This window comes from Lampris incognitus, chromosome 10, assembly GCF_029633865.1.
Source record: "Lampris incognitus isolate fLamInc1 chromosome 10, fLamInc1.hap2, whole genome shotgun sequence".
Taxonomy (NCBI): domain Eukaryota; kingdom Metazoa; phylum Chordata; class Actinopteri; order Lampriformes; family Lampridae; genus Lampris; species Lampris incognitus.
The window spans coordinates 15,652,054-15,674,525 of NC_079220.1; the positions used below are offsets into that span (position 1 = coordinate 15,652,054).

General features: G+C 43.8%; 2 protein-coding genes across 2 annotated transcripts in view; one reads left to right on the forward strand and one right to left on the reverse strand.

The window, feature by feature from the left end:
* Positions 1-10,938, forward strand: part of flii (FLII actin remodeling protein) — a 37,999-nt gene extending 27,061 nt beyond the window's left edge. The window contains exons 22-31 of the mRNA XM_056287961.1: positions 199-288; positions 465-604; positions 1,072-1,282; positions 1,461-1,615; positions 1,739-1,799; positions 1,960-2,088; positions 2,223-2,329; positions 4,198-4,303; positions 6,216-6,281; positions 7,872-10,938. Of these exons, the coding sequence (XP_056143936.1) occupies positions 199-288; positions 465-604; positions 1,072-1,282; positions 1,461-1,615; positions 1,739-1,799; positions 1,960-2,088; positions 2,223-2,329; positions 4,198-4,303; positions 6,216-6,281; positions 7,872-8,006 (1,200 nt within the window). The 3' untranslated portion in view covers positions 8,007-10,938. The remainder of the gene's footprint in view (positions 1-198; positions 289-464; positions 605-1,071; positions 1,283-1,460; positions 1,616-1,738; positions 1,800-1,959; positions 2,089-2,222; positions 2,330-4,197; positions 4,304-6,215; positions 6,282-7,871) is intronic.
* Positions 10,939-15,058: 4,120 nt separating this feature from the next.
* The window catches only part of llgl1 (LLGL scribble cell polarity complex component 1), a 54,217-nt gene continuing 46,803 nt past the window's right edge, over positions 15,059-22,472 (reverse strand). The window contains 7 exon segments of the mRNA XM_056287792.1: positions 15,059-17,977; positions 19,492-19,574; positions 19,927-20,062; positions 20,931-20,995; positions 21,327-21,441; positions 21,679-21,751; positions 21,869-22,060. Coding sequence (XP_056143767.1) covers positions 19,496-19,574; positions 19,927-20,062; positions 20,931-20,995; positions 21,327-21,441; positions 21,679-21,751; positions 21,869-22,060 — 660 coding nt within the window. The 3' untranslated portion in view covers positions 15,059-17,977; positions 19,492-19,495.

The window sequence follows — 22,472 nt, forward strand, 5'->3', positions numbered from 1 at the left end:
GTTGAAGAATTCTTGGCATATTCAAACTGAACTGATGAACTGGTAGACATTTGGTAGGAGCATTCATTTCCAGCATTGAGTTATAGTATTATAGAGGGAAAACCAAAATATGTCTGCATGTGTGTGTGTGCGCATGTGCGTTAGTGGGTCTGGTTGATACAGGAAGTGTTTCATTTATGTTCTTTGCTTCTCCTCCAGGTGAAGAAGGATGCTGAGCGAAAGGACCAGATGAAGGCTGACCTCACTGCTCTCTTCCTTCCCAGGCAGCCGCCTATGCCTCTCACTGAGGTAACACACACACACACACACACACACACACACACACACACACACACACACACGGTCCAATGCAAATATTCCGCCTCTACTGTGCATTTGTGAGGAAATCCTGGTAATGTTGGCAGCGGTCTAAATATAGTGAGAGAATGATTTGCTACAACAGTAAGATGACGTGTACTCCATAGGCAGAACAGATGATGGAGGAGTGGAATGAAGACCTGGACGGGATGGAGGGGTTTGTGTTGGAAGGAAAGAAATTTGCTCGTCTGCCAGAGGAGGAGTTTGGACACTTCTACCAACAGGACTGCTACGTCTTCCTCTGCAGGTGTGTGGGGGGGGTGAAGGACAGGCCAGTAGCTCTGTGTTATTCTTATGCGCTTCAAGGTTAGGCTCATTAGAGAACCTAGGCCTCATTAAAATGTTGGACGTAATTTAGAATCATACAAACAAACTCCACTGATGGGTTCAGTATTGAGAAACTTAAGTCGGCTGAATCATTTTCATCGGCTTCAACAGTCAATCACAGTCATTGAAGCCTTCAAAAACTATGATACATCTCCTTTTCAAAAACTCAAAGTACAGTCAGACGTCTTAATATGTGCAATTGGGGAAAAAATGCTTTTTATTAAGTTGAAGTTACTATTTTGCAATTCTGCTGGTACGTTTTCCTTGTATCTGTGCCATTGAGATGTCATACTACACATCTTTTTACTCTAAAGTTACATGGCTGTAGCTACCTTTTTTATTGGTGAAACAACATTTTAAAAACCATTTTTATCTAACCGTGTTTAGGTACTGGGTACCTGTGGAATATGAAGAGGATCAAAAGGAGAAGAAGGAGGGAGGGGGTAAAGAGGATGAGGAGGAGGATAAACAGCCGGAGGAGGACTTCCAGTGTGTGGTATACTTCTGGCAGGGCAGGGAGGCCTCCAACATGGGCTGGCTGACCTTCACCTTCTCACTGCAGAAGAAGTTTGAGAGTCTGTTCCCTGGCAAACTGGAGGTGAAGGCGGGGGTTAGATTTGTTGACACACAAATACACTTTTAAACCAGTTTGCAAAGAAATGCAATGTTTGTCCACATCTCTCTCACACACATACACAAACACACACTTAAATGAAATGTATGTAAGTGCTTGTTGAGTACATTTGACAGAAATTGGCTGTTTTCTCTCTCTCTAGGTGGTACGTATGACTCAGCAGCAGGAGAACCTCAAGTTTCTGTCACACTTTAAGAGGAAGTTCATCATCCACAAAGGGAAGAGGAAACAGAAAGCTGACTCCGCCCAGCCCTCCCTCTACCACATACGCACCAATGGCAGTGCACTTTGCACCAGGTGAACCCACACAACATGTCCTCACTAGTACCAATGGCACTGTTCTAACAGCAGTCACAAGCTGTCCCCCAAAGACGAGTTATTTGATTGTAAAAAAACATTTTTTATCAATCTCTTTTTCAGGACCATCCAGATTGGAACAGACTCTAGCAATCTCAATTCTGAGTTCTGCTTCATTCTCAAGGTGAGGGTTACGGAACGTTGGAGATTTGAAGCATTAAAAAAAAAGTTTTCTTTGGCATTCAAATCTAAGTACCATGTCTGAAAGTTGATTTCAATGGCTGCAGCACATCCTCAACAATACCAAACTGGCTCCAGTACAACTGTGTTTGTGCGTGTGCTAGGTTCCATTTGAGAGCACAGACAACCAGGGCATCGTTTACACCTGGGTGGGCAGAGCAGCTGACCCTGATGAGGCCAAATTGGCCGAGGACATCATGAACAGCATGTTTGACGACACATACAGCAAACAGGTAAGGGTGTATGTAAGAGTTTGAGTAAGGTTGTGTTTTGGTTTTCAAACCAATCTGTACATAGGACTGTCTATTAGTTTGCACAGATTGGGCCCATTACTAGCTTTTCTGAACTGAGTATCTGTGTGTCCCAGGTGATTAATGAGGGAGAGGAGCCAGAGAACTTCTTCTGGGTGGGGATTGGTTCACAGAAACAGTATGACGAGGATGCAGACTACATGAAATATGCTCGGCTCTTCAGGTGAGCTGCACATGGCTTGTCTACACATAACTCTATTTAATTCCATTTAAAATGGCTGACTAGGGATGGGTACCGAAACGCGGTATTAAATGAGCACCGGTGCTAATTTATGAAAGACCATAGTATTGATAAGCTCCAACATTAATGTTCCTGCTATCAGTATTGGAGAAAATAAATTTCCCATTTATTTAGGCTACATAAACGTTATCGTTCACATTTTATCTCACCAACTCCATTTCTAATTTACAGTAAGGTGAAGACATTTGTCTATGATGCATTTTCGCTATTCCCAATCCAGAAGAGCGAGCTGTCTTTCGGGGGGCCTGTTGTATGTGCGAGCTGAGGGGCAGGGCCCAGCTCTGCCTCTCTCTGACACGTGTGTGCACATACACATGCATACACAGAGCCCGCTCTTAGTGACAATGGCAGAGAGAGAACTAAACGGTCAAAAGTCTGGTTATGCTTCACTAGAGTTGATGCTGACCATGCTCGCCTAGAAACATCTAGTGAACGTGCATCAGATAACAGGCAGAGTGTTTGACTGCCGAGGTCATAGTTCATTTCATTGCCCCCTCCACCTCAGGTATGTTATGTATGCTGGCAGCCTACAGCCCACCACGAAGTTAACTAAATTATACAAACATGGGTTAATGATTAATGGATGGAAGATAATGGATGGATGGGTTAATGATTAAAAGTAACTCTCTGTCTAGACATGAGAAAAAAAAGCATTTCTTAATATATTTTTTTCTCTTAAAGAACCCCCCCCCAAAAAATAATCGATAAGCAGTATCGATAAGAGTAGTAATACCCATTCAGCCATTATCCAAACCACTTATCCTGCTGTCAGGGTCGCGGGAATGCTGGAGCCTATCCCAGCAGTAATTGGGCGGCAGGCAGGGAGACACCCTGGACAGGCTGCCAGGCCATCAGTACCATTAAAATCTTAATGATCCCCAGGGGTCCGGGTAGCGTAGTGGTCTATTCCGTTGCCTACCAACATGGGGATCTCCGGTTCGAATCCCCGCGTTACCTCCGGCTTGGTCAGGCATCCCTACAGACACAATTTGCCATGTCTGCAGGTGGGAAGCCAGATGTGGGTATGTGTCCTCGTCGGTTGGGGCGCCTGTTCGGAGGGAAGGGAGAACTGGGGGGAATGGCGTGATCATCCCACGTGCTACATCCCCCTGACTAAACTCCTCACTGTCAGGCGAAAAGAAACGGCATGTGGTAGTCTGCAGCCCTCCCCGGATCGGCAGGGGGGTGGAGCAGCGACCAGGATGGCTCAGAAAGAGTCGGGTAATTGGCCGGATACAAAAGGGGGGGAAAATCCCCAAAAATAATAAAATAAAATCTTGACGATACCCATCCCTATGTTTAACAAGGAACTTTTGATGTTCGCCGACATAAATATAGTTCTAGCACATGAGACAGGGACCATAACAGCCAAAAGCACCATTTCAGTGGACCTTTGAAATATTGCCCCTCCCGGACTAATCAACAGGTCCCCAGGCACCCCCCCACACACACACACACACACACACGTGTCTATTGAGATTTGTATATAAAAATTTTACTTTTACAGTTTATTTTTTTAGATGTGTTTTATGTATATATGTATAGTATCGGGTCTTTAAATATATATATATATACACATACATACATACATACATACATACATACATACACACACACAAATTCCTAGTGCGTGTAATGCACAGGGAAATAAAGGTCTCTTATTCTGATTTGAATCGTTTTACAATTTTTGGAATCTCAGGCCTAATGCATATATGAGTGAATCCATGCTGAATTCCTCATTCACCACTTGTACATCATACATCTTTTTACTTCCTTCCTCCCTCCCTCAGGTGTTCCAATGAGAAGGGTTATTTCTCTGTGTCAGAAAAGTGTTCAGACTTCTGTCAGGATGACTTAGCCGACGACGATATCATGCTGCTTGACAACGGCAAAGAGGTCAGTACCCTTCACACAGGCAGTACTTACACCAGGGTTTCTTCTATATTGTATCAGATCTTTTATGTTGTGTGTGTGTGTGTATATATATATATATATATATATATATATATGAGAGCGTTTTTTTTTCATCCGGAAACCGTCAATGGTGTTGATAAAAGTGCTGAACTAATTAGGAGCGGAATATCAATATAGATGTAGGAAAAAAAACTTTTAATACATAGCAGTACAAGCTTGTTTCGTGCATCATGCACTTATTAGCCGTTTATGTTGCCCCGCGTCTCGCCCCTAATTTCGGTGGACAGCAGCCAATCAGAGGAGAAAACATTTGAACTATTAGAAACAATGGGGTAGGTAGTTACTATGCACAGCAACCAATGGTGGGCTAGAAAACATTACAACCAATGGGGTAAGGGGCCGGGGCTTGTTTTCAAAAAGCATTTAAATGACCAGGGCACTGTTGAAACGGCATACGTTTAGAATATAACAAGGTAACATCAAATGGGGTAATTTATGTATATCATATAGTGGGGTGGTGTTGGAGCACAGTTGGAGGGACAGGCAGTTAAAATATAAAAAAATACAACATCTAACAAATGTCACGTGTATCATCTAATGGAAGTGGGGGGGGGGTAATAAAGACATTTTACTTATAGTTACAAAGAAGATATTTTTTTGGTGTCTACAGCTGGTGGCCAATTCATTTCTACTATTCAAGGTGGACATGTCAGGTCTGCAAATGATAAAATGCTTTTCTGCCAAGCACAGGTTACATCTTTTACTGCTAATTAAATATGCATTGCTCTTTGTAAGGATTTACCATGAGCTAGAGTACCCAATATTCTTGTCCAATGACCAAATGTGGCAGCTTAAGGCCGTTGCATTTCTTGCATGCTCATTTCTGAAGGTACTCATATGGACGTTAAACCTAATTTTAAAGGGCCCTCTGTTAATCCAACATTCAGTGTCCACCTTGCAGTTGTCTTCTCTTGTCACCGATGCCTGGTAGATGACTCCCTCTGTCTGGCATTTTCCTTCAAGAGGACTTGGTGGTGTTTGGTTGCATTGAGGGGGCCTGTGCCTTGGTCATGATGCTTGTGTTATGGGATGAAATAACCTGCTGAACATATTCAACAATATTCAGTTAACAGCAAAAGATGTAACCTATGCTTGGCAGAGAAATATTTTATTATTTGCAAGCCTGATATGTTCACCTTGAACAGTAGAAATAAACTGGCCACCAGCTGTAGACACAGAAAAAATATCTGCTTTGTAATTGCAAGTAAACCAGTGTCTTTATTACCCCCCCCCGCCATTAGATGATATACATACATGTGATGACCTTTATATTTTAACTGTGCTCTTCCAACTGCGCTGCAGCACCACTCCACTGTATGATATATGTAAAGTTATCCCGTTGGATGTTATCTTGTTATATTTTAAATGGATGCTTTTTCAACAGAAGCCCCAGTCCCTACCCCATGGGTTGTAATGTTTCTGATGTTATTTTTCAAATGTTTTCTATCCTCCCATTGGCTGCTGTGAAGCGTAACTAGGGGCGTGGTGTGGAGCAGCATAGTATTTATTGGCTGGGTTTTTTTCTTGGTTGTTTAACCACATTGGCAGCTGATGAGTGCATGATAAACGAAACAGTCTTAACTGCTATGCATTAGTTTTTTTTTCCTACACCTATCTTAATATTCCACTCCTCATTTGTTGAGCACTTTTATCAACACCATTGATGGTTTCCAGAAAAAAAAACACTATTTTATATATATATATATGTGTGTGTGTGTGTGTGTGTGTGTGTGTGTGTGTGTGTGTGTACGTGTACTGTCTCATAAAGAATTTACTTGACTCACTGGATTATATATAATTATATGTATCTATTTTTTATTCTCTCATTTCTCAGGTGTACATGTGGGTCGGCACTCAGACCAGCCAGGTTGAAATCAAACTCAGTCTCAAAGCCTGCCAGGTTAGTGTTAAGAATGTGTGTGTTAGAGTTGGTCGATCATTTCTATTTTCATATCGTCCAATCGTGGCTACTTGAGATTGCAGATAGGCGATCTGATAGCCGAGAGGGGGCAGCATTTTTTAAATTAGTATTGATGTTAAGACTTTTTTTTTTTGGATTAATGATGTTGAATAATCATCTTGAGTGTGGCTCAGCGTCTGATGGAGCTTTGAAATAATCGAACCTTTAAGCTTTCTGCAAGCAATACAGTTATGTGAATTAATATTTATAAAAGAGTATGAAATTTTTATTTTAAAAAATCTATTTAATAGCAGTGTCTCCTATTCCAACAACAGCTCCCTATTAAAAGCCTTTGTGTCTGTGCTACAGCTGTGACGTTTGCTTTGAGAATGTTGATTGAGAAGGCCAGAAGGAGTTACATTGTGTCTTTGTAGCTTTAGAGAAAGCGTACAACAGGGTGCCGAGAGAGGAGGTGTGGTATTGTATGAGAAAGTCGGGGGTTGAAGATAAGTATGTAGGAGTGGTGCAGGATATGTATGAGGGAAGTGTGCGGTTGGAATGACAGATGGGTTCAAGGTGGAGGTGGGATTACATCAAGGATCGGCTCTGAGCCCTTTTTTGTTTGCAATGATGATGGACAGGTTGACGGACGAGATCAGGCAGGAGTCTCTCTGGACTATGATTTTTGCGGATGACATTGTGATCTGTAGCGAGAGTAGGGAGCAGGTTGAGGGGAGCCTGGAGAGGTGGAGGTATGCACTGGAGAGAAGAGGAATGAAAGTCGGTAGGATCAAGACGGAATATATATGCATGAATGAGAGGGAGGATAGTGGAATATGAGGATGCAAGGAGTAGAGGTGACGAAGTAGTATGAGTTTAAATACTTGGGGTCAACTGTCCAAAATAACGGGGAGTGCGGAAGAGCGGTGAAGAAGAGAGTGCAGGCAGGGTGGAGAAGAGTGTCAGGAGTGATTTGCAGCAGAAGGGTACCAGCAAGAGTTAAAGGGAAGGTTTACAAGATGGTTGTGAGACCAGCTATGTTATATGATTTGGAGACAGTGGCACTGACGAAAAGACAGGAGGCGCAGCTGGAGGTGGCAGAGTTGAAGATGCTAAGATTTTCATTGGGAGTGACAACGAAGGACAGGATTAGGAACGATTATATTAGAGGGACCGCTCAGGTTGGCTTGTTTGGAGACAAAGCAAGAGAGGAAAGATTGAGATGGCTTGGACATGTGTGGAGGAGAGATGCTGGGTATATTGGGAGAAGGATGCTGAATATGGAGCTGCCAGGGAAGAGGAAAAAAGGAAGGCCAAAGAGGAGGTTTATGGATGTGGTGAGAGAGGACATGCAAGTGGCTGGTGTGACAGAGGAAGATGCAGAGGACAGGAAGAAATGGAAACGGATGATCCGCAGTGGCAACCCCTAACAGGAGCAGCTGAAAGTAATAGTAGTAGTAGATCAGCATAGGAAAAACCAAATGTCAATCATCCCTTCAATCGTCGCTATACGACCCGATCACCAATCATCAACAAACTGTGTGCTGTGGTCCTCCACTCTAATTTCTTGCCTGCTCCTCTCCTCCCCAGGTATACATTCAGCACATGCGCTCTAAAGAAGCTGAACAGCCCAGGAAGCTGCGACTGGTCCGGAAGGGAAACGAGCCCCACTGCTTCACACGCTGTTTCCATGCCTGGGGAGCCTTTAAGACTCCTCCTGCATAGACCAGATGCAACCTCTCTGGCATTGTCTCCTACACACACATAACACAAACCGCAGATTGCACATGCATACCTATTTAAAAATTAGCACATGCCCCCGCTCCCAACAAACAACCAGATGTTTGGCTGCCATGTAGTTTTCTACCAGTGAAAAGATGTCTTTGCTTAGTCCAGCTTTATCCAAAGCCCTGAACACCCGCAATCCCCAATCCTGCTCAGTGGTTCTGCCTAACAGCTTCTTGCTCCCCTTCCCGGGCATCTATTGCAGTCTTTTCAATTGCTTAAAACCCACTAGCCTGGGCGTCCGGGTAGCACAGCGGTCTATTCCGTTGCCTGCCAACACAGAGATCTCCAGTTCGAATCCACATGCTATATCCGGCTTGGTCGGGCGTCTCTACAGACACAATTAGCCGTGTCTGTGGGAGGGAGGCTGGATGTGGGTATGTGTCCTGGTCGCTGCACCAGCGCCTCCTCTGGTCGGTCGGGGCACCTGTTCAGGTGGGAGGGGGAACTGGGGGGAATACCGTGATCCTCCCACGTGCTACGTTCCCCTGGTGAAACTCCTCACTGTCAGGTGAAAAGAAGTAGCTGGCGACGCCACATGTATTGGAGGAGACGTGGTAGTCTGCAGCCCTCCCCGGATCAGCAGAGGGGGTTGGAGCAGTGACCAGGATGACTCAGAAGAGTGGGGTAATTGGCCGGATACAATTGGGGAGAGCCTGATAACTCTTAGCAGAACAACAATCCACACTATTTCAGTAGAATTCCCCTTAAGATTTTCAGATCAGTGGTATATTTTGCAGTTTGGCTGCCATCTACAACATACATCACCATATGAGGGGGCAAGAGGCTCTTGGCTATCCACCTACTGCTATCTACAGCAAAGCGTCACTTTTTTTTTTTCTACAAGCTTTTAAGCAGCAGGCCTGAATATCACAACTATTGTTGAGTGAGAGAAGAGATTTATGTTTTGCAATTGTTCCAGGTGTACAGATGTTTTATAAAGAGTCGAGGGAGGCAGTTTTGTCCCCTCTTAACATATCGATCTGTCTGGCCGGTTTTTCACTTGACTTGCGTGAGGACATTGTTGTTCTGTATGGCCATTACATTTCACACGGGGGAGCACCGAGGCCTTTGCATTTATAAGTTTGCCACCCACCCAGTTCTGTGATGCCATTTCGCGCAAGTCATTTGAAGTTGGATCTAAGGTGGATTAAAACAGACGTTTTTAATCATTATATTTGTTCGTTTTGTCATCAAGGGATTGAACAGGAAGCAGCACTGGCATTGTTTTCTGAGGGATTTTGTCTATATATTTGTTATTTTCTCGTTTTTTGTAATCGTCTTTTCTGTCATGAAGAACTTTGCTCAGTATGTGTGTGTTTACCCCCAGGCGCCTTTGTTGAAACACGGTCTCTCTATCCGCGGCCTTGATCCGATCGCTCTTCTCACCTCCTCTCCCACACGTTTACTGATCTGAGACAGGCTGGCCAGAGGGATCTAAGGTAGATCTACACAGAAATAGAAATGTTTGCTAGCCAGCCCTGTATGGCCTATTGTGTGCTTTTTATTACTGGTCTGCAGGGGGGGCACATGGAGCTCTGGAAAGTGGTGAATCACATACGACATTTATACGGAACATTTGAGTATTTCCTGGATTTCTTCCCCCCTTTTTCTCCCCAAAACACAATATATTTTATGTCATAGTTCCACCATAGTGTCAAATAATGATGGAGCCAAAGAAATGAGTGTCCAGTGACTAAAGTAAAGCATCTGAGATGGATAGAATGTAGGAACACAAGCACTTCAATGGGGCAGCCTGTCTTGAAAAGTCACATCTTGGTGTGCGCCACAACACTGAGACGGGGGGGGAAACACGTTCTCTTCCTGTGTAAATGCAACTTTCGTGGTACGTTCATTTCCATTGTGAGCCGCTGGAAAGGAGTTCCTTGTAGCCAATTGAATGAGATAGTTAAAACGGCCGAAACCCTTCCATCAGTGAGTTTCATTTACAGATCAGTTTTCCTGATCCGAGGAGAAGACGCGATCCACATGTAGGAGCAGCAGGAAAGAGCCTTGTTTATGTACATCTGTATCTTAATTTACGTTGTAGGGACAGAGTTGTTAAAATGTGCAATCAATAGATCATGGGAGAGACTAAAACCTTTAAGCGATTGTCGTGTCCTACTGTCCAATTCACAGGTTGCGTGCAAATCGTCAAGTTCCTCATCCATGCTTTTTCTATTGCCTTTCGAGTAAAGGCCATGGAGAAAGGTCAGGGAATCGCTGTGTATTTCTTTTCCAGAGCCGCGAAATAACCCAGTCTGTTAAAAGACCTGACATACAAAACTCGAATCTCTGTTAGAGCCAGAGGATCCAGATCTAAACTGCTGCCTTTTCTGTTTGAACCGCTTCATCGGTCAGTACTGTACAGTGAGAGTGAAGTGTTAAAATTTTAGCTTCAGATTTCTCACTCAGGAACAAAACTGTTCTTTTCTCGACGGCTCAAATACAATCTTGGCAGGCGATCGGTGGTTAAGGATTGAACCATCGATTGAACCATTTAAACTTAAGATGTGCTGTGATAAGTCGCCTTATCTGGTTCTGTCGGTTTCAGATCAGCGTCTTTGTTAACAGGCGATCGACGGTCAAGTTTAATCTGATTTTAGAGCTGTCAGCCTTATCTGGGAATACATTACTGCTGCAGCGTCCGCTGGCCCGAGAGACATGTCGGATATAAACTACGGATTTACCAACCGACCGCAGCCACTGTCTTTTTGTACCCTTTTTTTTTTTCTCTCTTGGGTTAATTGTGTGCTTGTCTGACTGAGTCATACATGTTTGTGTGTTTGCGTCTTATTATGTGCACATGCTCCTGATGTCACCTGCAGATGCTCTATTTATGTATTTTATATGAAAATAAAGTTTCACGTCACTACAATTCTGGATTTTTTTTATGATTGTTTCTTTTTTCCACGATAAACAAAAAGATACAAGTACTTCAATTACAAATGATATGGATGTTAAACCAGAATATGATGGAAATGAAACAAACATAACCAGACCAAAAATAAATAAAAGCTAGAGTGACATACTGAGATAAGGAAAGAAAAAAAGAGAACAGAAAGATGGAGCACTTAAAAGTTTACAGCATTGCTTGTCAACAGGTATTCTAACCAAATGTATCTGTTATTTGCATTTTATATGAGATTTTACTGTTATTTTTATGAGCTGGAAACGCCATTAAACGCTCGATATATAAGAATGGTACTGCCCCCATTTCAAGTGATATTCCTCCACCTTATCAAGCAGCCTATATGATGACTGTTTGAGGGCAGCCAGCTGACCAAGATAAGTGTGCCACAAAGATGGCGCTGGTGCAGAGGAGGCTTTCCATTCTTTGACCATGAGTTTCCGTCCTAACATAAGTGCAGTCTGGATCCAGTCTGCAAGCGGCGGAGTCAAATCACTTAATGCGGAAGGGTCACCCAAAAGAAACAGAGTAGAGGAGAAAAGGATGTCTAGGCTGGTAATTTGTTTTATATCGATAGCAGACCAGAACTCCGTCCAGCACTCTGAGCTGTCCACCAAACCCCCTCTACGCAGCCTAGATGGCGTCCAGTAGACTCTTTGTAATTTTGAATTGGATCAGCCTTGTTCACAGTTCCCTTGACTTTTTTCCCCACTCCTAAGTATTCTTCCCCATTGTGCCTCTGAAAATGAAACCTTTAAATCAGTTTCCCATGTCAATTTAAGGGTCAATATATTGGAATCTGAGGCTGTAAGGATAATAGAATAGTAGACAGAAGCCTCATGACCACATCCAAAGATCTTAAGGACCCTCTCTAGAGTGTCACCACTAGATGGGGGTAGCCGAAAATTTGTACCAGCAGGTGTCTCAACTGCAAATACTTCCAAAATTGAATGTGAAGTCGAATTCCTGCCTAAGTGCCTCAAAGGATTCTAATGTTTCTTCCTGATACAGGTCCCCTAGGACTGTGATACCTTTCTGAAACCAGGACTTCCAGAGGAAGGGTGATTTATCTATACGGAGCTTGGGATTTAGCCAGATCCCAGCGGACCAGTGAAGAAAGGGGTCAAATTTAAGGATCTGAACTATTCTCTTCCAAACCCACTGATTATGGGACAAAATAGGATGTGACCGATACTGTGGGGCTAGTTTGGCTGTGATATAGTTCATGGGCGTAAGAGGAGTGCAAATAGTGCCCTCAAGATGAAACCTGTATTTTTCTCTTAACTAGAACTTTTTGCTTGTGAAGCAGCTTCTTTTGGTTCGGCAGTTTTGAATTATCAAAGTGATCAAAAACACAAAACAAGCAACTGAAGCAATATGCAAAGAATACACTGATCAGCCAAAACATTAAAACCACCTACCTAATAATGTGTAGGTCCCCCTCGTGCCACCAAGACACCCCTCGTGCCACCAAGACAGCTCTGACCCATCGAGGCATGGACTCCACAAGACCTCTGACGGTGTCCTCTGGTATCTGGCACCAAGACGTTAGCAGCAGATCCTTTAAATCCTGTAAATTGTGAGGTGGGACCTCCGATCAGACTTGTTTTTCCAGCACATCCCACAGACGCTCAATCAGATTGAGATCTGGGGAATCTGGAGTCCAAGGTAACACCTTGAACTTTTTTGTCATGTTCCTCAAACCATTCCTGAACAATTTTTGCAGTGTGGCAGGACGCATTATCCTGCTGAAAGCGTACATCTGTCCCATCTTACAATGCTGTGATTGCAAACATTTCCAAATCCTCTGAACAGTAGACATGGCCATTGAAACTCCACTGAAACTAGTTAATGGTCACACCAATATTTGTATATGAAACTGATCATTGGTTTCGGTCGCTATGCAACTGCATTGTTTATAAGTGTGGGGATACCTGCAGTCAGTTTAGACTGAAGAGGTCACTGAGATGAGTTATGAAACGTATCTGCAAGGCTCAGCGTATTCGGTTTTTATTTTTCAAAGCCATCCAGTATGCCGAATTTCGCCACAAGAGGACACTGTTACATAACCTCACATGAACAGGAACAACTTTTGAATCCGTGGAAACATAAAATCCGAGCGAAAAATCTGGGTATTTTTCAGTGAAAATCGGTAAAAACCGAAAATGCTAAGCCTTGCGTATCTGTTAATAAACATGTCCAGATGAACTAATTCAACGTTCTGAGATCAGGGAATACCACTGCCATCAAGAGGTGTACCTGGTCTGAAACGATGTTTAGGTAGGGGGCATGTGTCAAAGTAAGAGCCACATGAAGGCCAGTAACCAAGGTTTCCCAGCAGAACATTGCCCAGAGCATCACACTGACTCCACTGGCTTGCCATCTTCCCACAGTGCATCCTGGTGCCATCTCTGCCCAGGTAAACTATGTACACACACCCGGAGTCCACATGTAAAAGAAACGTGATTTATCAGACCAGGCCACCCTCTTCCATTGCTCCAAGGTCCAGTTCTAATGCTCACATGTCCATTGTATGCACTTTCGGCAGTGGACAGGGATCATTCATTATGGGCACTCTGACTGGTCTGGTACAGTGGTCTGACACCTGTTTATCATAGCCAGCATTAACTTTGTCAGCAATTTGAACCACAGTAGCTCTTCTGTGGGATCGGACCAGACGGGCTAGTCTTTGCTCCCACGCACATCAATGAGCCTTGGGCGCCCATGCCACTGTCCCCAGTTCATCGTCTAGCCATCACAATTTGGTCCTTGTCAAAGTCGCTCAGATCCATACACTCGCCCATTTTTCCTGCTTCTAACACATCAATGTTATTCACTTACTTGTCTGGTTGTAATGTTTTGGCTGATTGGTGTAGGTTTGTGTATGGGAGGAAAAATAAAAGGAAATTTTATGGCACCTCTCCTCCGAACACAACCGGAAGGGAGCAAGATAACAAACGACAACATGAACAGAATCTGATAGGACCAAAAATATTTCTACCTACCAGATATTTCCGTACCGTCCCACCGACCTGCTCACAGTGTGACCCCTCATGTTCGTATGCATCCACTTCGCTCGAGTCTCCTCGTCCAACATAAATATAAATCTGGCTGTCTGGGAAGTTATACGGTCAGTGATGGATCTGTTTCAGATTGGAGATTCAGACAAACGTCATACGGAAGACATCTGGTTCCATTTGTTTAGTCAGAAATGAAACACCCCGTCTGTATAACGTGTGGTCAGATTGGTGTATGTATATAAGCCATTATATTTCCAATCATCAATCATCTTTTGTTTCTGAAAGTGACAGTTTGAGACTGGAGAGGAAACAGTTGAGTTTCTACCTCAAAGAAATCTAGTAACAGTACAAACAGGATGGAACTAGAAAAGCGATTTTTTTCTAGTTTCATTTGTAAGCTGGGTCATTGATGTGCTTGGCTGAGTAAACTTAACGGGAAATACTTTAAATTACACAAATTATCCAAATTCAAAAAAAATGCTAAAGCCTTGACATAAGACTTTAGTATTTCCCATTAAGTTTACTCAGCCAAGCTCCCCCCCCCCTTTTCTCCTCAATTGTATCCGGCCAATTATCCCACTCTTCTGAGCCATTCCGGTCGTTGCTCCACCCCCTCTGCCAATTCGGGGAGGGCTGCAGACTACCACATGTCTCCTCCAATACATGTGGAATCGCCAGCCGCTTCTTTTCACCTGACAGTGAGGAGTTTCGCCAGGGGGACGTAGTGCGTGGGAGGATCACGCTATTCCCCCCCAGTTACCCCCCTGAACAGGTGCCCTGACCGACCAGAGGAGGCGTTAGTGCAGCGGCCAGGACACATACCCACATCTGGCTTCTCACCCGTAGACACGGCCAATTGTGTCTGTAGAGATGCCCGACCAAGCTGGAGGTAACACGGGGATTCAAACCGGCGATCCCCATGTTTGTACGCAATAGGAATAGATCACCACACCACCCGGATGCCCCGAGTAGCCAAGCCCATCTTTAAATACAACACATACAGCTACAAACACTACCATCAACAGCAACTTAATAAAGCATGCAAAGCACAAGTTCGTTAGAGTAAATACTTTATTGACATCCATTTTCCATCCGTAAAATGCAAAATGATCCAATGAAAATTCTACACACACAAAAAAAGGAAAACTAACAAATTCAACAAGTTTGTGGAATCCAAAGGTAAACTGTGCCAGCTGTAGCATGAAAAGGTTAATTTTTCTGCGTGTCAACACGACCCAAAAAACTAACAAATATAAAAGTTATTACCATTCCTATTTGTTCAGCTACATTAGTAAGTAATGAGGTCCCTTTTTTTTTTTTTCTCTTTTCTTTACATGAGGTGATCAGAAAGCATGAAATACTGAGCGGTTTGTAGGCGGCTGGAATGACAGGTACCAGAAGGTCTAAAACTCAATTTCGTTGGCTTGGTGTAATAAACCTGTCTCTCAACTACAAGGCTGTAAACTTAGAAATAGATTTTTTATTTTTTTATTTTATTTTTACATGTTAAAAACTTAGAGAAGGGTTCAAATACTGGCGATCCAAGCTTTTCCTCTCCGTCTAACCCCGAATTATCCAGAGCAAACTGCTTTACAGAAACCCATTGAACATAGGAGCATCTCGATATCCCACATTACATTACACCTAGCCTTCCAACAGATTTAAACAAATACAATCAACAGGACTTGCCTGTTGCCAGGTACGAGATGGAGAGAGGATTGTAGACGACCCAAAAACAACCTTCATTTCAGCACCACTGGAACAAAGTTGGATAGGCAAACGTAAATAATCTGCTTATCTGGTCTATTGCTCTTCAACTATCCTATTACTACCAGACCTGTGCAGGAAAGAGGGATGAAAACTTAGAAACACACACAAACACAAACACACACACACACACACACACACACACACACACACACACACTCAACAGGTTGGCTAAGAGTCCTGTTGTCTCTCTGGATTTCTATGGCGGTCCTACAGAGAACTTCCTCCACATTTACAGTAAACACGGCTCTCTCATCTTTAACCTGTCCCCCCTAATCTGTCGTCCTCTTCTGAGGAAAACACAAGAAAGGCCAAATCGCATCATCATAACAAAACCTGCAGAGGAGGACAGTTTTTTTAGCCAATGTGACATCAATATGAAGACTCATCAGATTTCCGAGAATCCATACCATGGCTGTCACGCCTTAAAATATGTACCTGCTCATTGTGCTGACTCTTAAATGCTCACTTTTGAGTCTCGGATCACAGCCCTATGACATCACTTCCCTCTTCTCCAACTCCATCCAGACTTGACATTTTGAACTCGATTTAATTTGCCTGGTGAAACAGGACTAAAAATCAAATCTCGATTAGATGTCAGATCTAGCAGTAATCTAGGTCCGTGAAACCAGCCACGCATCTGGTCAACTTCAGGCTAAACACCATCAGCCCCAAGTCTTATCTCATTCCTCCTCACCCTCCGTCACACATACCCGCCTGCTTTCCTTCACTCTCTTCCACCCAAACTCCTTCCTCTAAAGCACAGTGTGTCAAAAACGGTAAACCTAACACGAGTCTCCCATCCCCTCCTTGTGGATCCATATCATATATATATCACCCTATTCTCCAACCAAAGCCATATAAAAACAGATTTAATAGATCTTTTCAATACAAAATGCCTTCATTCTTACTACTTGGTTTGTTCCTTCACGAGATGTTTTCTGAGTCATACCAGGAGGGCAGACAGATATCTGGATAACCTCGCTGATGGTGTGCTTGTGTGCCACAGCAACATATTGTTATCTTGAAAATAGCACCAACACTGGGTCCATTTGATGTGTATCACACAGTCAAACAGCTGCACGGGATGGTACGTCTCCAGAACTGGGAGTTTTGTGAGGGAGCTGGACCACCGTCCACAAAAAGCAAACCAGCTGCCTATACCGACACCTAGACTAAGATTAAAAAGGAATGCTATAACTCCCAATACCTCAGAGATCCTCGATAACATCTTCATTACACTACAAGGAAAATACACAAAGTTCTCTCTCTTCAATGCTACAATGTTCCCTTTTACTCTGCTATAGATTCACAGTTCATCAGGAGTTCGACCAATGTAGTAAGGGGCTATGACGTCTCATCTTTTTCCTGAGTGCGTCACGGCCCATTGTATCAACTTCTTGTGCATGTTAATAATCGCCAGGTTTATTTTGCAAATGAGCACCAGTTCCAGTTTGAAATGTAAGGCGATCACAAACACACCCTCAAACCAGCCCCCGACATGGCAAAATTACTTCTGGCAAAAAGAAAGGCAAAGATACAGAAACCTCACCAATGTCTCTGCAGATCAGGAGACAGCAGCCCTTTCCGTACTGGCTGACAGGTTTTGCCATGGACGCTCTGATTGGCCGAGGACCAGTTTATGACCGGGAGGTATACGGGTCATTGTCGTTGGGTGAAAAAGGGCATGGCGGAACAACGCCACAAAAAGCCGTGATGGACTACAGAGTCTTCAGCATGTTCCTCACAGAATCATGCCAAAACACAAAACACTGTAAACTCCGGTTCCAATACCATCCAGAAGAATCCAAACATGCTGTTTTGGGTGGGCACGGTCAAAACCTGGAACAGGATTCACCGGGGGTGTGTCTCTGTATATCAATGTGCTGAGTGATGTCACATTTCAAGTGGTTATTTAGGGATACAGTCCAACCTGTGGGAGGTTCCAAAATGAAAAGTTTTGTTGTTTTTTTTTCTTCTTCTGTTATCTGCCATCCACTTACAGGCTGCTCCCCCAATTTGTGCCAGGGTGCTGGGAGACAGTTGAAGGTGCTGAGAGAGGAGTGCTAGCTGGGGACTTTACAGCAGGTGTGAGGGTTGGGGGGGGGGGCTGGGGGCGGTGTAGCCACTGCTGTTCTGTTCATGTGTTTGTCCAGCGCTGCAATTCCATCCAGTTGTGTCCCTCCAGACCACTTCAACACCTCCCTGCAACACTTCAACAACCATAAAAAACAGGACGTCTTAACAGGCTGCAGACAAGAGAGAACAAGGGAACACATTTTCAGCTCGTTTTAAAAAAAGACATGGACTATGGTTTGCTTTAGTGGCGAGTTTCTTCAGCCCAGGATGCGAGTTACAGAAATTCATTGTCTCAGCTGAGAGTCCCAGCTGTTCTTGTCATGTTGGGACTCAGACAAAAACAACATGAGGCACTGGGCTCCTCCACAGAGAAGCGTTTATAACGTTTGACTTGAGAATACGATATCTAACCGAACCTTTGCATTACCCCATCTTCTACTAAATATATCCTACTGTTGTTTGGCATTACTCCAAATATGGCCTTCCTGACTGAATTACTGATAATATTTCAAATCAGAAAAAGCATTAAAGATGGCAAGAAGACGAGAAAAGGTACATGATCAGTACTTACAGACAGCACCACCAGGGGGCGAAAGAGCGTTTATAATGAGGTAATATGGGGTGACGGAGAAGGATGTTTGGCGGAGGGAGAGATGAACATGCATCATCTCATTTCTGACTCCTTTGGGAGCATGGTATTTATACGAAGGAGATCGGATTAATCAGCACCAAGCTGATAGAAGATTCCTCTCCACAGGCGTCACGCCTCTCGGGTATAGTCCTCACATAACACAACTGCACAAGTTACTGCACAGTGAGACTGGAACTCTTGCGGCTGATGGATGACAATCATTATGTAAAGGACAATCTGATTAAAAAGTTGTTGCAGCTGTAGCGACCGAGTCCAAAAATCACATCTCGCTACGTCAACTCCTGGGATGTTGGAGGAGCTAGTTCCATTTATCCCTTTATCCTTTGTTTTCACTTTTCTTTTTTTTTTATCTCTTGCATACATACCGTTTAGACAAAACTGCTAAATAGTACCCATATTTTGACAAACTATAAAAAAAAAAAAAAAAAAAAAAACTGAATTCACTCAGGTAAATACAACCACAATAAAGGATGCTCTGCTTGGTGTTGTGAACATATCTGCCATACTATCAAATATGGTGAGCCTCGACTACCTCAGGTTGTTCTACCCTTGAGCAGGGTGAACCACAAGATTATAGCGATGGTAAAAATGTCGAGAAATCGGCCCTGTGCAGCCTACCGTAGTGTGATGAAAGCCTAACGCAGCCACGGATCAACTCCAAGCATCGAGCAAACACAACCGGAGCCAGAAATAACTCATCTAAGACAAATAAAGTGTAAAAAGCACTTCATGGAAATTCTTCTCCCCTCACTCCTGTTCCACTGAGAGGAGGCCTAGGAGGAGGAGGTTTATGAGAAGGTGGAGAACAGGGTTGTTAGTGGAATGCAGCAGGCAGACACAAGAACCCTTTGAAGTTTACACACTTTGGAAGACAGCCATTAGAAACAGGTGTGTGTGTGGGGGGGGGGGATATATGTGTTTGTGTACTGCAGTATTTGAGCAGGTACCTAAATCTTGTACAGTTTTCTGGGTTTGTATGCATGTGTCTGTTCTCACCTGTTTAGTTGATGAGGATGCCAGTATTTCGTCCTTCCTCTTCTTGGATATTCCTCAGGTTGTTCTCTGCCTCATCCACAGTGCTGCGTGCACACACACACACACACACACACACACACAGATGAATTCACACACTTAAACATATCAAAATGTCAAAGAATTAAAAGATCATTGAAAAATAGTGTGTGTGTGTGTGTGTGAGTGTGTGTGTGAGCAAGAATTTGTGTATACAATGTATAATGACATGCTGACAACACAATGAAGGGACAGGATATTGTTCATAGTATTTTTTTATGTCAAAATACTGTCCATATTGGATGTTGGTGAAATCATATGGAGAGGACTACAAAATAACCCCTCCAGGTCTGTGACCAGGGTACCAGAGGTGTGTATGCAGATAGGCATGTGTGTGTGTGTGCAAGTGTGTTTTCCTACGTTAGAAAGTCCCTGACATCCTCCACAGTGAGCTCGCCTGTGGAGTCGAGGGTGAGGTCTGCACAGCTGAGCGGGGAGTCCAGTGGGGTGTCCGGTGTGGGGGAAGACATGGTGCTCTGGGGGTCCTCTGCTTGCCCTAGGGTTAAGAGGGAGAGAGGGTGAATGACTGAGGCTGTTTTTAATGTAGTCCTGGGGTTGGAAGGGTCTAAAGCAATGCTGGCAAACATGTGCCATGAACAGCTATGTTTATGCTTGTTGTGTTAAAACACAGTAATTTGGATTACTGTCAATAACACTACAGAGAGTTCCCCATGGTAAGCCATGCTTTATTGTCATTACAGCACAGCTTTCAACCAATCACGAGCATGCCAGTTAAGACATGAAGAAATTAATGTTTAAAGTTTAAGTACTTGATATTGTTGATATAATTTATTGATGATATATGTGATTGATGATATAAAGTACTTGATATTGTTATCGTTATATAATTGATATAATTTATTGACGATATATGTGACTGATGATATAATCTCAATAAGTCGCAGCTTTCCATGACTTATGGCTTGAGTATGTTCTGTCAAGTTTCCCTGCTGCCAACTTGCCCAGCTGCTCAAACGTGACTGCAAGGTGATGGCCCCGCCATGACATAAACAAACCCCCTCACTGGTCTCCACAGCAACCAGCACTTCCTGCCAGGGAGCGGAATGCTGAGCTGGAGTGGTCACTGGGGCGTTCTAAATGGTTGCTATGGAAACCAGAGAGGTGCCTCGACAAGGCCTGCGCGGGGTTTAAGAGGTGTAAAAAAAAAAAGGAGAGGGCTAGCAAAGAAAAACAAGAAAGAAAAAAGGAGAAGAAAGAAGGAGAGAGATGAAAACAAGCTGACACAGAGAGGAAAAAAATAAAGCCTTGGGGACAAAAAAAATGCAGCAGACGTGTGTGTGTAAGTCTGTGTGTGTGTGTGTGTGTGTGTAAGTCTGTGTGTGTGTGTGTGTGTGTGTGCCTACCTTCCGCCTGACCCGTCTGGTTCTTGTGCATTCCATTGGCCTGCGGTTGTACCGTCGTACCGTCACTTCAAAAAAAAACAAAAACAAAACAACAACACACCAACTGAATGTTAGCACATGACCATGCACCACCTTCCATGATGGCTGAATTGGCAGTAAAGCAACAACAACAAAAGCAGCTGAATTACTTATTTGTTTTCACACACAGCTCAAAGAGTACCAATGAGGGGGTTGGTTGTAAGCAATTAAACAACACAATCCCACTTTGAGAAAAATTAGCTCAGCCAATCCCATCCCAGAGATGAACACATGGCTGTAGACTGTGTCGCTGTATGTTTGTGACTACACTGACTGTTTATATGTGTGTGTGTGTGTGTGTATTTGTGTATTTGTTACCTCGTAGGTGTAAACTCGAGTGGTCGGTTCAGACGAACAGAACACACCGGTTCGGTGAGGACCTTGGCGGACAGAGAGAACCTCTCGTACTCTGAAGGGGAGATCAAGTAGAATCCTGTGAAGGAGAACGGAGGGAGAGATATCCAGGGGAGTGAACACATGTACGACTCGGTGACTGACTGGGTATACAGAGGAGGAGTAAAACACACAAGTAATGAGCGAGATATGGGAATGGGTCAAATATTTCAGGAAGATGTGAGGGAGTGAGACATATTTGTGTGTAAGCTAGTATGCCGGCACTTGAGAGAACAGTGGTTTTGTGTATTTTGCTATTGGAACTTTTCTTCCTCACCCTGTCCGTTTTTGGTGAAGACACAGGACGCGATGCCGCTGATGTCTTCTTTGCGGATGCAGTCGAAACGTACCTGAGGACAAAGGAAATGGCCAAGTTTCAATACAATGTAAACAGAATGTCATTATACTAAAAATCACAACACACCTGTACATCATACAACCCTCCCTGCTCTCTGCCCTGCTCTTACCTGCGGTCGTAGGGCCGGTATGTTGAAGAGGTGCATGTCTCCCAGGTTGGTCAGACAGACCAGTGTGTGTTCACTGTAGTCCTCCTGGGCTATGGAACTGAAGACCACCAGTGCCACTTTCCTCACCCGACAGCCTTCATGGGCGGTCAGCTTGAATTTGGTCTTAGCGCTCACCTTAGGGAGGGAAAACACCTGGGGGGAGAAAATTAAGATTCTACAATGTTATAATTCGTAACACAAAATCCACCCTATGTTTGAAGCTATAATTCAAAGTGCCATGGTACCAAGGGTGCATACAGTTTTAAGATAAAGATCGACCACTATTCTTCCTATGGAGGCTGAGGAAATTGGGCCCCATGGACCTTTACTAACTTTTACTGATGTACCACTGAGAGCACCCCGACCGGCTGTATCACTACCTGGTATGGCAGCTGTTCTGTCCTCAATCACAAAGCTCTGCAGAGGGAAGTGGGAACGGCGGAGCACATCACAGGCAGTGATCTGCCCACCATGCAGGACGTTTATCCGGGAGGGGCCTGGAGAGGGCCCCACAAAATAATCAGGGACCACATCCACACTGGACACAAACTGTTCTCTCTTACAT